The sequence below is a fragment of the Hemiscyllium ocellatum genome, chromosome 7, assembly GCF_020745735.1.
Source record: "Hemiscyllium ocellatum isolate sHemOce1 chromosome 7, sHemOce1.pat.X.cur, whole genome shotgun sequence".
Lineage (NCBI taxonomy): Eukaryota > Metazoa > Chordata > Chondrichthyes > Orectolobiformes > Hemiscylliidae > Hemiscyllium > Hemiscyllium ocellatum.
The window spans coordinates 100,110,243-100,124,505 of NC_083407.1; the positions used below are offsets into that span (position 1 = coordinate 100,110,243).

Genomic DNA, 14,263 nt, shown 5'->3' on the forward strand with positions numbered 1-14,263 from the left:
CCTCACATTGACCTCTGGAGAACTTGCTCCAAATCTTCTCCTACTGAAGGACATCCAATAACCACTGGTGTTTCCTGCCACAAATCCATTTCCATTCCTATGTTGCTTATTCCTTTTTTAATGAGATATAAATTTGCTGTCAGGTCTGTCCTGTGGCTCATCAGTAGTCCATGTGCTTCTACAGCATTGCTCTCACTGACACTCACTCAAACTCTAGCAACTCAGTTAAACATGATGTTTCCTGAAGACCAACATGTTGACTTTCCTGAATTAACCAACACTTACCAATGTAGCTATTAATTCTATTCCAGCACATTGTTTCTGCAAATTTTTCCACCAGTGAGTTTGATTTGACTGATATGTAATTGCTGAGTTAACATTGACACTACTGACACTCACAAATCTGCAGTTGGCCTTAAGTAGCATGACTAAACAAATATTTTTGTGCAGGCTTTACACTCAAGCAGCTGTTCTCATGCATTCTGCAGTCACATGATCTGAGATCTCCAAAAAAATGAAATATGTGTTGCAGAAAAAAATATTACCTCCAAATATAATGCCTCAAAAGGTGTGGAGACATTTAACAGGCAAAAGTCCAAACATACTGTTGATATAGGATGGCTGAATGGAAGATTGGTATTGCAGTTTCAACAATGTATTGATTTATCATAAAGAACAAAAAAATCATTTCTACGTACGTCATTCCACTTTGATTTTGCTCGCTCCTTTTCAAACTTTTTATATTCTCTTCTGTCATAGAGTTCAGTCACCAGCTTCCAGGTCAAGAGAATTGCCAGTCCAATCAAAAGCACACCAGCCACTACACCAGCAACAATAGCAATAACATTTGGAGGCTCAGGACATTCTGAAATTATAAAGTCAAAATAGTGGTTCACAGATACGTCAAATGTTTTGGGCATTGTTTGTATATGCTAATGGAATCTATGATTGATCACAGTTCCATCCAGTGCAGTTCGTCCAAGTGCCTACCTAAGAAACCCATGAGTGCACTGGTGAAGCAAGTGAGTACCTTATAATTTCTGCAGTATCAGTAAATCAAATGGTTACAATAGTAGGTGGCCATTCAACCTACTGAGTCTGTGCTGGCTTTCTGAAGAAGCAATTTGCATCATGCAACTTCCAAGTCTGTCTCCTGTTCCCCGTGGAGCTTGGATTGACATGGCAGTCTTTGCTAACACATGACACACAATTCAACCTAATTGAGGGCATGGGAGGCCATTGGGATGAATGTGGGAACATGTTTTGGCATGTATGGGCATGGGAAGTAGGTGGAAGGAATTTGAAAGGGTGTAAAGAGTGACAGTCAGGGCCAAATGGTTACGAAAACAAGTGGGCTAAAAGTTGGACAGAACCAAGGCAGCCTTTAAATGCTCGTCTGCATCTAAAGACAGCAGGCCAGGCTCTAAACCACTCACCAGCCCACGAAATGAAAATCAAGTAATTCAGGGACTTTCCTGAGGCATAGATGCCAAGCAAGGTAACTTCCCAACTTGTGCTCGCCACCTCAGGAGTGAAAATAAATGAGACAAAGAAAAATAATTAATGGTTTTGGTATTGCGAAAGTTAATTCCGTTTTCAAATTTATGCATTTGGAATTTCAAAGACAATGTTACAATTGTTGGTGAAAGCACAGATTTATGTAAGAATTTCCACTCGTGAAAAGGATGGTGTACATTTGTCTTCCACTGCCATTATTGCTGTTTGCTCAGATTGTAACAAAAGGAGCGATAAAAGCAGAAACTCAATGAGCCTGGCATAATTTCAGAAAAAACGAAATGAAATACTCAGGAGCGTTTAACTTAAGGCTTTTTTTATACATATAGAATCCCTACAGACCCTTCAGCCCAACAAGTCCACACCAACCCTCTGAAGAGTAACCCACCCAAACCCATTCCCATCTTTTTAGTCTACACTTACCCCAGACTAATAAACCTAACCTACACATACTTGCACACCATGGGTAATATAGCATGGCCAGTTCACCTAATCTGCACATCTTGGGACTGTAGTAGGAAACTGGAGTACCCAGAGGAAACCCACACAGACACGGTGAGAATGTGCAGATTCCACACAGTCACCCAAGGCTGGAAACAAATCCAGGTCCCTGGCACTGTGAGGCAGCAGTGCTAACCACTGTCACTGTGCCACCCCTCATTGTATTCCGATCCATTGACATCAACCACATGGATACATTCACTGATCCAATAGAGATAAAGATTCCTTCATGGCCCAGTGAAGTATTGGTTTAACAGAAGAACAAAAACTGTTACATTGAGCATATGTCTGTCCATTTGTGCGCTTGTTAACCTTCAAGTTTACAAGGAAGGACAGTTACACAAACCTGTTTTCTTCTTGATAAGCACGTGATACTGTGAAACCCCATCTAACTCTATCATCACAAAATTCATCCAGCAGTTCTTGGAGTCTTTCTCTTTACATGCATTCTTGTCATCCAGTTCTTCCTTTAAATTATGTTTTATGTTTTTACATGCTAGAGAGCAATTTTCCTTGAATGGACCACTCGAAAATCCAAGACACTCAATGCAATGTCTGTCTCAAATAAAAAGAGAAATGCTGAGGTCACAAACTGTATTCTCATTACTCATTACAGTCTAAGATAGGTCATTGATCTGTATCTGTAAACAAATAGGTTTTAATGCATTTCATTATTTTGGTTTCAGCAAATATCATAACAGCAAGGCTGTGATAGGGTCAGAAAATCCAAAAATATGGAACTGTAATGTTGCAATTTATGAAACTGTTAATTCCTGTTATTTTCTATCACTAAGAAGTGATTGGAGGAATGAGCTGTTGATTCAGTTGCACAGAAACATCCTGCCATCTTCCACCGTTTTAAAAAAAAAGTTTCTCTCTGCTGCCCACATTATTATGAACAAGTCCCACCTGTCGCTCTGTACCTAGTCATCTACATTGGAGAACAGTCAGCCATGCCTCAATTTTATAATTCTATATCTTCATTTTCAAATCCATTCAGTTGCATCATATCTTTCCTACCTCTACATTCTCCTACATATGTAATTGTAGCTTTTTGAGCAGCCCTGATTAAGTTGATGGTGATGCCATAACAGTGCAGACCCCCAAGCTCCAGAATTCCCTCCAACTGCTTTGCATCTTTAGCTCTCTCTTCTCCTTTAAGACACCCCTTAAAACCAGCCTGTTTGATCCAGTTTTTGTCCACCTCCCTTAATGTCCCCTTCAAATAAGAAACAGAATCTGGCACCTTGAGCATGCTCTATTGTTCAATAAAACTGGTTGTGGCCTTAACTCCACATTAATTGATATTCAGAAGGAATCAAGGGTGAAAATATCTATCTAGTCCTTGTATATAGTCAGTGACCTGGCTTCTAATTGCACTTTTGTGGAAGAGAATTTCAAAGATTAATGACACTCGAGAGTAGAAATTCCTCTCCATCTGTCTTAGAGAGATTCCTTATTTTGTCTTAAATTAGAGAGATTCCTTATTTTGACGCAATGGCTCTGAGGGCATCATCTTCCCAATTTTAGAATAAAAGAGTGAAAGCAGGAGAAATGAGAGCAGGGAAACTCACAGCTTATGAAGATGCAAAACTCTACTGGATCTTGTAGCAAACAGACAGTTGATTGCCTGTTGGAATTAAGGTTCAGGACGATAAATTTACCAAAAGCTGTCAAGAAATTAGAGACTAGTGCCTCCATAACTCAGCAGAGGCTATGGCTACATTTAGGACATGACAATCCAGACTTCCAAAATGGAAGGACAGCCACAACAGCAGCCTTAGTTCTGAGTGGTCTTGCCTTTTCCTTGGATCCATTATCAGAACTGTATACAGATTAATTGAGTATACTTGACCGTATTAAGATTTTCTAAGTGTCTTTCTACAACACCCTGAATAATGAATTCCAGTATTTTCCCAAAGACAAATGTTAAGCTACTGAACCTCTCATATCCTGCTTACAGTCTCCCTTCTTTCTTGCTTAGAGAAGTGACCTTAGGAGTTTGTAAACTCATTAGCATATTTACTGATTCAGTGGATTTTGGAAGATTACATGAATATTTGGAATATGACAAGCCATGTATCCACACGTTTTCCACCACATTCTTTTAAGATGTAGGCCATCAAGTCCAGCTTATATGATTGTTGAAGCTCTTGAACTGCCTTTTTTCATGTTTCCTCCTAGTTTACTATCAATCAAATTTCTCTTTTCTTTGGTCATCCTTGGCTAGTTTCTGAAATTTTCCTCAAATATTGCTATTTTTCACCACATCATAGACGATTTTTTTCAATTTGACACCATCCGTAAGTTCCTTAGCCACAGCTGATGCAGCCTTCTCCTTGGTTAGTGCAATATTTTATTCAGAGTTTTGAAACATCTCCTGAAATCTATTACTCTATTTGCCTTATCTTCCCTTATAATCTATTTTAACAACCCACCAAGATTATGAATTAAATATGTATGAGTGTCAGACCAAGGTTGCTCATCCTCAGCCTAAACAGTGGAATTTTATTGTTTTATGACTTTACTTGCCAAAGAATCCCTCACTATAAGATAATGAATTAGTTCTGTCTCGTTACATATTGCCGAGTCTGCCAGTTCTTTAGAACAATGTGCTCTGGAACCAAACTAGAAAGCAATGATTCATCAAATCATGTAGAAGCTGGATCAAATAAAAATGGCAGATTATTTCCTCCCTAAAAGGGCAAGAGAGTGTACTAAGTGAACTTTTAACAACCATGACAGCTAATGGCACCTTTACTGAGACTGAGACTATTAACTGAATTCAAATTTCTGTCGAAAAAGCTATCAGGTGGGATTTGAACTCATGCCCTGCAGCATTAGCCCGGTCTCTGTCTTACTTATTGAAAGATATCACCTCTACCGTACTGTCTCACAGCCTTCATTATTTCTTGATTTATACTCTATTCTATGGTTTATCAATTGTTCAAGGACCTTTCAGTGCTCCCACAAATGACTTCCTTCCAATGCTATTTTTAGCTGCATCAAAATGATTTTCCATCTTGCTCCTCTGAACAAAGGATCATTTTTTTACGGTTGTACTGATCTTATCATTTATTTCCCACCTCTGTATTGTTTCTTCCCATTCCTCCAGTTACACCCTGTGACATGTCTGCAATGTTTTATTGCATTAAAGTAGTGTCTTTTTTTTAATTGCAAATAGAGCAAAGGACAAGGGATGCTAGAGATCAGAACTAAAAACAAAAAATGATACTGAAGTTGAGCAAATCTGGCATGTGGAGAAAGAAAGAAATCTTCCTGGGAATTGAAGGGGGCTGGGCAAGTGTTTGTTTTACATTGGAGAAAAAGGGGTAAGGTGGAACAAGCGAAAATGATTGGGAATGTGACTCAGAACAAAAACGCATGTTAATAACAGAAATTAGGTCAGCTCTATCTGTAAGTGCATGGAAAAAGATAGAGTCAGTGAGGGTGTGTAATCAAAATGAAGGTTAAAGTTCATGGTTTGAAATGCTTGAACTCAGTGCAGAAGGCTGAAAGTGTGGTGGCAATATGTAATGAGAGATTTAAAATTGCTCCTTGTGCTTGTGTTCAGCTTTGCTAGATTACACAAGCAGGCCTAGGATTGAAATGTTCGCATGTGAGCAAGATGCTGTATTCAAATCACAAGTAACAAGCAGTTCAGGGTCATTCTTGTGACCAGAGCAGAGGTATTCCATAAAGCAGTCACCCAGTCTGCACTCAGGCTCAAGGTAACAGGAGGCCATGTTGTGAGCAGTGAATACATTAGATTAGATTGAAAGAAGGACAAGTAAATCAATGCTTCATCTGCAAGGTGTGTTTGTGCCTTTTACGAGTGAGAAAGAAGGTAAAAGGGCAAGTGTTACCTGCAATAGTGTGCAATGATGCCATGGCGGACGAAAAAGTGTTTGGAGAGGACGAATGTGGTGAAGATGGAACAGGCTACCAGGAATGCAAATGAAGGGAAAGATCTATTTGATTGTGGCATCTTGCTTAAAGTAGCAGAAATGATAGGAGGATGATCCTTTGAATGTGGAGTCTGGTGGGGTGACAAGTGAGGACAAGGTGAACCCCCATCATTTTTAGAAGGAGGGGATGGGTGAGGATAAGAAGTGTATGAAATGGCTCAACTATGGTGGGGATATCTGCCTGAGGAAAAAGACAGACATATTGGGAGCATCCCAGGAGAAAAGGGTAACACTAAAACAGATGCAATTGCAACAGAAACTGGGAGCATTGAATGGAGTCCTTACAGGAAGCAGGATGTGAACAAGCGTAGTGGTGTTAACTGTGGGAGTCAGTGAATATTGGAAATGGAAACAGTAAAGTCAGAGAAGGGGAGAGAAGAGTCTGAGATGGACCAGATGAAGGTGAGTGAATGATCGAAATTGGAAGCAAAACCGATTAACTTTTCCAATTCCAGATGAGAGCAGGAGGCAGCACCAATGGCATAAATTGGTGCATTGGAGAAAGAGTTGCGGGACAAAGTTCAAAGAAATTAGACCACGCTTTCATTTACTTGACTCAGCATCAATATTAGAGACAGCTTCAGTGTTTGTCCTGAACTGAAGATTTATGCTATAGCCTCACTGAACTATCTTCAGCTGGTTGTTTAATTTTGGTTTGAAATGCTAAAAACGCACTTTCCCAAAATGGATGCAGATATGTCAAATACATTTTCATTTGGAGTTTGCAAAACAATATCAGGTTTACCCCAAGTTAGTGACACACAGCAGGATTTCATGCCTTGAATTAAAACTTTGATTAGCTGTTTGGCATTTCTTCTCCAGTAAGGATTTTTGTATTGCTCCAATTTTAAAAAAAGCATTTAAAATAGAAATGCTCTGAGTGCACCAAGGTTGCCTCATAAAATTTTCTAAATGAAAGACAAGTAAAATCTTCACCTCCAAAAAGGGTTTCAATCTGAAAGATTAACATTTTCTTTCAAATCTGCAGTAAAGTGACATGATTTTTCAGGTTATTTTTAAGCTGTCAAACATTTGCAGAAGCAGTGAATTTTTTTTTCCAGAAATTCTCCAGTTCTGAGTTTTATTGCAAAGTAAATTGTAGCTTCTTGTTCTAAAAACTTGGCTTCTGACCAGAGTCAGTTAAAACCTCAAGGATCAGCAACTGCCAACCCATTTTTTTATCAACCACCTTCATCTCCATGCTGGAAGCTGTACGATTAAAGTAATCTTTGCTTTCTCACAGACCATGTCTTCACTGACCCATTAGGTTGAGTACTTACACATAGGTCGGACATGGAGATGGGCAGCCAGGGCATTCTTTGCAATATGGGGGCTGATAACCTGCAGAACATTTACACTCATTACATATGCATTGTCCTCTTCCACTGCAGGTACTACTGTTTCTGCTCTGCTTGCATTGATCATCAGCATCTGCACACTCGCAGGCAGTTCCGCCAAAGCCTTTATCACAGAGGCATTTCCCACAATCACATTGACCATGACCTGGAGGATAATGTAAGAGATAAAAATGAATAGTCACTTCAGCCTCCTTCACAACTGTATCCACTTCATTTACGATGACAGCACATCCTTTTCCACGCTGCACAAGCACCAGCCACTGGTAAACATAACCCACAAAGTGCGCCATCACATCTTGATGATGCTCCAGGTAACAAACACTGTTTCCAAACAGTCCCTGCATTATCTGTCAGTCAAATACAGAATTGCACTAACATTTCTTTCACCAGTGACTAAACATTCTCTGTGCCTTAGTACCCCCATTCAGCAGACCTGAGAGAGAAAAGGCAGAGAAGGCATGGTCCACATCGTGATGCTAACTGCATTTAGCACCACAAAAGAAAAATGTAAATGTTTTTGTATTTTTGTAAAAAAAGTCGATACATCAGTGAATTAGACATGATGAGACCTTCCCGTCATCTGAAAAAATAGAGAATTAAAATTGCAGAAGCATTAAAGAATAAAAATCAATCGGTTCATTAAAATAAGAAACTAAAATATATTTCGAAGAGAATACCCACCAGCACACAATTTACCCAGGTTTCGCTCACAGTTCTGGTCATCACACTGACAGTACTGGCCATATATTTTCTTATTGGGGTTAGTATGGCAAATGCAAGTACCACATACACAGTCTCCCTGGTTACTGCAGGTTGCTGAGGAGTTGTCCTTACGGCAAGCTGCGTCCAGTTCTTGAGTGGAACGCTTACCAGGGTCACACTCACAAAACTTGCCAATTCGATCTTCTGTGCAGCTAGAAGGAGAAACTGGAATTAGGCTCACTTCTCCTAATGAGATATATAATTGGCAAAGTGCAAACATAACAATCAAGTTAAGAAAAAGAAAAACCATTCAAGCCCTCACACCTTTTCCTTCATTGCCTATGTAACAGAAGTGACAAAGTTTCAAAGGCAAAAGACTGCAGATGCTGAAATGACAAACAAATGCTGGAAACCCTTGTGAGTCATGCATATCGAGAGATAAATCACTTCAGGTAAAGGAGACCTTTCCTCAGAAATGAAGACGGATAGAAATGTAATTGGTTTTGAGTCAGAGGAAGAACAAAAGAGAAAATATATAACAGGAAAGATTAAGTGGCAAAACTGGTACAAAAGCCTTAAAGGTTGCTGTAGTTAATGGATGCAATAAAGACACAAGTTGTGCCAAATGAGGGGTGAGTGTCTACATAGCAGCCATCTGAATACATAATGAAGGGATAAAGAAAGAAATAAAAGACTGAGCCTGCAAAAAAAAACAAGATGGAAGCAAAGTTGTTAAACTCCAAAGAGATTCTACAAATACATTAAGGATCAAAGGGTAACCAGGGAGAGAATAGGGCCTCGTAAAGATCACCAAGGAGTTGAACCACAGGGGATGGGGGAGATACTAAACAAGTATTTTGTATCAGCATTCACCATGGAGACAGATATGGAGAATAGAGAATGTGGGGAAATAAATAGCAACATCTTGAAAAATGTCCATATTTTAGAGGAGATGGTGCTGGACGTCTTAAACACAAAGGTAGCTAAATCCCCAAGACCTGATCAGGTGTACCCTAGATTTCTGTGGGAAGCTGGGCATGTGATTGCTGGGCCCCTTGCTGAGCTATTTGCATCATCAGTAGTCACGGATAATGTGCCAGAAGACTGCAGGTTGGCTGACAATAGTGTCACCAGTTAAGAAAGGTGATAAGGAAAAGCCATGGAACTATAGACTGGTGAGCCTGACATCAGTGGTGGGCAAGTTGTTGGATAGAATCCTGAAGGACAGGATTTGCATGTATTTGGAAAGACAAGGCCTGATTAGGGATTGTCAACATGGCTTTGTGCATGGGAATTGTGTCTCATGAACTTGACTGAGTTTTTTTAGAAGAAGTAACAAAAAGGATTGATGAGGGCAGAGCAGTCGATGTGATCAATGGACTTCAGTGAGTCCATTGACTTATTGGTAGACTGGTTAAATCACACAAAATACAGAGAGAACTAGCTATGTGGATGCAGAACTGGCTCAAGGGTAAAATCATATGGTGGTGGTAGAGAGTTGCTCTTCAGAGGCCTGTGACCAGCAGTGTGCCACAAGCATTGGTGCTGGGTCCAATGCTTTTCATCATTTATATAAATAATTTCAATGTGAGCAGAAGAGGTATAGTTAGCAAATTTGAAGGTGATAAAAAATTGGAGGTGTAGTGGACAGCGAAGAAGGTTACCTCACAGTATAATGGGATCTTGATCAGATGGGCCAGTGGGCTGAGTGGCAGATGGAGTTTAATTTTGAAAAATGTGAGGTGCTGCATTTTGGAAGGCAAGTCAGGACAAGACCTATGCACTTAATGGTAAGGTCCTGTTGTTGAACAAAGAGACCTTGGAGTGCAGGTTCATAGTTCCTTGAAAGTGGAGTCACAGGGAGTTAGGATATGAAGGCAGCATTTGGATTGTTTGTCTTTATTTGCAGTGCATAGAGTACAGGAGTTGGGAGGTCATGTTGCGGCTGTACAGGACACTAATTAGGCCATTATTGGAATACTGCATGCAATTCTGGTCTCCCTGCAATACAAAGGATGTTGTGAAACTTGAAAAAAGTTCAGAGAAGATTTACAAGAATGTTGCCAGAGTTGGAGAGTTTGAGCAGTGGACAAGGCTAAACAGGCTGGGGTTATTTTCCCTGGAGTGTTTGAGAGTGCACAGTGACCTTATAGAGGTTTATAAAATCGTAAGAGACATGGTTATGGTGAACAGACAAGATATTTCCCAGGGTTGGGGGAAGAAAAACAAAAGTCCAAAATTAGACAACATAGAGAGAGGAGAGAAGGGAAAAATTTAATATGGACCTAAGGGGCAACTTTTTCATGCAGAAGGTGATGCGTGCCTTTGGATAGTATAGAATAGGAAGAGTTTAGAGGAATCTGGATCAAATGGGACTAGATTTATTTAGGATACTGGTCGACACGGACAAGTTGGAATGAAAGGGTCTTTTTCCATGCTGGACATCTTGAAGACTAACTCAGTGTTGAGTCAAAAAGTTGTATAATACCAAGTCAAAAGATGAGGTGTTATTACTCAAGCTTATGTTATGTTTTATTGGAACACTGAAGCAAAGCTTTGACACAAAAAGGTCAGAGTGGAAGAATGGTGGAAAACTAAGATGACAAGTGTTGGGAAGCTCAGGGTCACTACCAGCAGAATGAGGCATTTTCCACAGCTACGAATGAAATACTTGAAGGGAACATGGATTGTAGGATGGTGCCTGATCTTGGGATAAACTTCATTATTCATTTTGGTCTTGCATAATAGATAGGTAGATAGGCAATGGCAGACAATAAATGCTGGCCAGCCAGCAGGGCCCACATCCGAGAGTGAATCAAAAGTAGTCTTTGCCACCATCAAGACAGACAGGGAGAGGGGTGCAAAACTAGATGGCATAGGTTTAAGGAGAGAGAGGGGAAAGATTTAATGGGAACCTAAATGGGCAACCTGTCATGTGGAGTGGTGAAACAACACATAACATTGGTACAAAAAGGATGTATAAAAAAGAGGAAAATATCAATGTATTTTGGACTTGAGAGTGAGATACAGAGGAGCAAAACTATGGCAGAACAATGCAACAAGAAGAGAAAGGTTGCAAAGAAAAATTGAAGTGATGAAGTGACAGAGACTTTGAGACATCAAACATTTGCTTGGTCTGAGTTATTCACGACTTGAAAGGATATGAAATATTCCTTGAGAGTTGAAACAGACTTAAGGGGCTTGGGTAGTATTAATTTACCTGCATACACCACACTTGACTCGACCCTTGTTGCTGCAATGATCAGACAAGTCAGGCTTGTCATCACATTTACAGTCACACCGCATTTGCAGTGAAACTTCCAACTTCTCAGTGAAGCCCAAAGGTCGAATCTCAAAGGACTGTTTTCCAGTCAGGCATTTTTTTGCAGTAACTGTAATTGTGAAACTTATCTGAAAAGAAAAATATCAGTGCTGTTGTCAAGTGACATAAAGGTTTTCTCTATATTACATTTCTTCCATGCAAAAATCCATACATAGTTGGAAAAGCCTATCACTGCATCTCCATAGCGTGCCAGTTAAATAATTCTCCCCGATCCAGGAAGTTGACTATCTCTGTTTCATTTCATATTGGTTGTTTGTTCATTGCAGCTTCTTTTCTCTTCTGAATGAAGAACACATTTTTTTAAGAATTGGTATTGCTGTCCTGCCAATGAACAAGGACTGCCAAGGTCAGTTAATCTCCAGCCTTACAATACAATAGTGACAATTAGCTGAGGCTCGGACTTCACCTCTCAATCGGGCGGAGTTCCAGTGCCAGATAACTGATGGCTAACCTGAGCAGTAGCCAATGCTCAGTCTGGACTTAGTCCCATGAGTTAAAGTGACGAAGGGGAAAGCAATTTACTGGTGGCATGGTCACACAAGGGGGATACAGCAGAGATGGGGAGGGGACTGGCTGGTGGTGTAACAGTGAGTTGGGTGGAGGCCATATGGAAGCAATGAGGCTGCTCTGATCAGGAAAATGGACCATGGATGGATGGGTTCATCTTTTCCACCAGAGTTTGACTTGACCTATATGCTGGGCGTCCAACCATTATTGATTGAAAATATTCTTAAATAGATAATAATTGGTCACTTAAAGAGCTCAACTGGATAATACCAGACAGGTTTCTCTTCACAAACCCCTCCCCAAATAAAATTCCTCCCCTAATCAGGAGTGAACAGCTTAGCAGTGGAAAGGCCATCTTGTTGAATTTTCCAAGCTTCCCTCCCCTGCCATAGCCAGTTTAGGGACAAAATATGCTGTTTCTATTTTGGCTTCAACATCTAGAATTTCTTTTTCTGGTGGTGAAATTCAATGCGGTCTTACAAAGATCTGATCACTGCTTTGGAGAGTAGTCCCACAGTACTTTACATGAAAAGTGTACAATTCTTCACCCTCCATGTCAATTGAGGTAATTAATTACAGATTTCTCCAATAGCCATGTGGATATAGACCCCCGCCAATCCTAAAACATATGAGTTATTTGGTTGTATTTCCAATCTTGGATTGAGATTAGATTCCCTCCAGTGTGGAAACAAGCCCTTCAGCCCAACAAGTCCATACCAACCCTCCGAAGAGGAACCCACCCAGACCCATTTCCCTCTGACTAATGCACCTAACACTATGGGTAATTTAGCATGGCCAATTCACCTAACCTGCACATCTTTGGACTGTGGGAGGAAACCGGAGCACCCGGAGGAAACCCATGCAGACACGGGGAGAATGTGCAAACTCCACACAGATAGTCGCCTGAGTCGGGAATTGAACCCGGGTCTCTGGTGCTGTGAGGCTGCAGTGCTAACCACGGAACAACCGTGCCGCTGTGAATTGATGATCTGTGTTGCATCACCTCTTCCAACCTGGAATTCAATAAGACTGTCGCTGTGCAGGCAACCTTGAGAATCTCAATGTGAACTCACCTCCTCATTAATCTTCACATTTGAACAAGTTCCCTCTTTTTCACTCTTAGTATCTCCATCACTACAATGTGATACATAGGAGATGTGGACTCCATCTGGTAGGGTTTTGTGTGCTAATATCACTGTCGAAGACAGATTCTGAAAAAGATCAATAAACTGTGGATATGGTAGGAAGGCCAATTGACATAATTCACTGGTTTATTAATATGCTCATAAACAGTCTATTAGAATATTGGTTCTCTCCCATCCCTTTCCCAGGAGCAAGCAAAACTAAAATCGATTGAACTCATTCCTGAGCAGCACCTACATTATAGGCAGCTGTGATCAGCTGAACCACATTACTGGAATCCTCCCTCAGTTCACCTACTGCAGACTTTGGAATCATTTTGCTCAGCTCCTGGAATGAAACAGAAAAAGCTAATCTTTATTCCTTCAATAGTGTCACAACATTACTATGAACAAAAGCTCAGCAATAACAGGACGAATGATGCTTCATGTGGGATGCTGAAATATTTAAATTCAACATGTCTGCTTTGTATAGCATTTGAAGACAGTAAAATTCCACTATGTGAAATTCAATCTTTCCCTAATCACAGTAAAGGACAAACTCCTGGGAGTTGCACAAGTTGAAGTTCAGGAATTTGGTTTGACATTGTCCTGGCCCTATCATTAAAACTGGGGTCTTTTACAAGCTACTGACCAGAGTTACATAGGGCTGGGCTTAACACAGCTCACCGTGCAAGAAACATTGTGTGTGGGCCCAGTTAATCAAGGGAGGCGCCTCATGTCAGTCTCCTAACAGCAGGAGAACCTCCCCTGATAAAACTGGGGGCTTGAAGGGCTGTTAGCAAGTCATACAGCATGGAAACAGACCCTTTGGTCCAAATTAAACTAGTCCTGTCTGTGCTTGGTCCATATCCCTTCAGACCTTTCCTATTCATGCACTTATCTAACTGCCTTTTAAACATTGCAACCATGGCCATATCCATCACTTACTCTGAAAATTCATTCCACACATGAACCACTCTGTGTAAAAAAATTGCCCATCGTAACTTTTTTAAATCTTTCTCCTCTCACCTTAAAAATATGCCCCGAGTCTTGGGATTCCCCCACCCTTGAGAAAAGATGCCTGCCATTCACCTTATCTATACCCCTCATTATTTTAGAAGCCTCTATTAGGTCACCTGTCAATCTCCTACACTCAGTGCCAGCATTAGATTACTTACAGTGTGGAAACAGGCCCTTCGGCCCAACAAGTCCACACCGACCCGCCGAAGCGCCACCCACCCATACCCC

The 14,263-nt window shown here is 40.6% G+C and overlaps 1 protein-coding gene across 1 annotated transcript in view; it reads right to left on the reverse strand.

Moving 5' to 3' along the window:
* Positions 1–14,263, reverse strand: part of itgb2 (integrin, beta 2) — a 102,401-nt gene that overhangs the window by 11,604 nt on the left and 76,534 nt on the right. The window contains exons 9-15 of the mRNA XM_060827593.1: positions 13,275–13,364; positions 12,968–13,105; positions 11,265–11,455; positions 8,024–8,256; positions 7,265–7,487; positions 2,363–2,571; positions 699–865 (exon numbers count right to left, since the gene is read on the reverse strand). Of these exons, the coding sequence (XP_060683576.1) occupies positions 699–865; positions 2,363–2,571; positions 7,265–7,487; positions 8,024–8,256; positions 11,265–11,455; positions 12,968–13,105; positions 13,275–13,364 (1,251 nt within the window). The remainder of the gene's footprint in view (positions 1–698; positions 866–2,362; positions 2,572–7,264; positions 7,488–8,023; positions 8,257–11,264; positions 11,456–12,967; positions 13,106–13,274; positions 13,365–14,263) is intronic.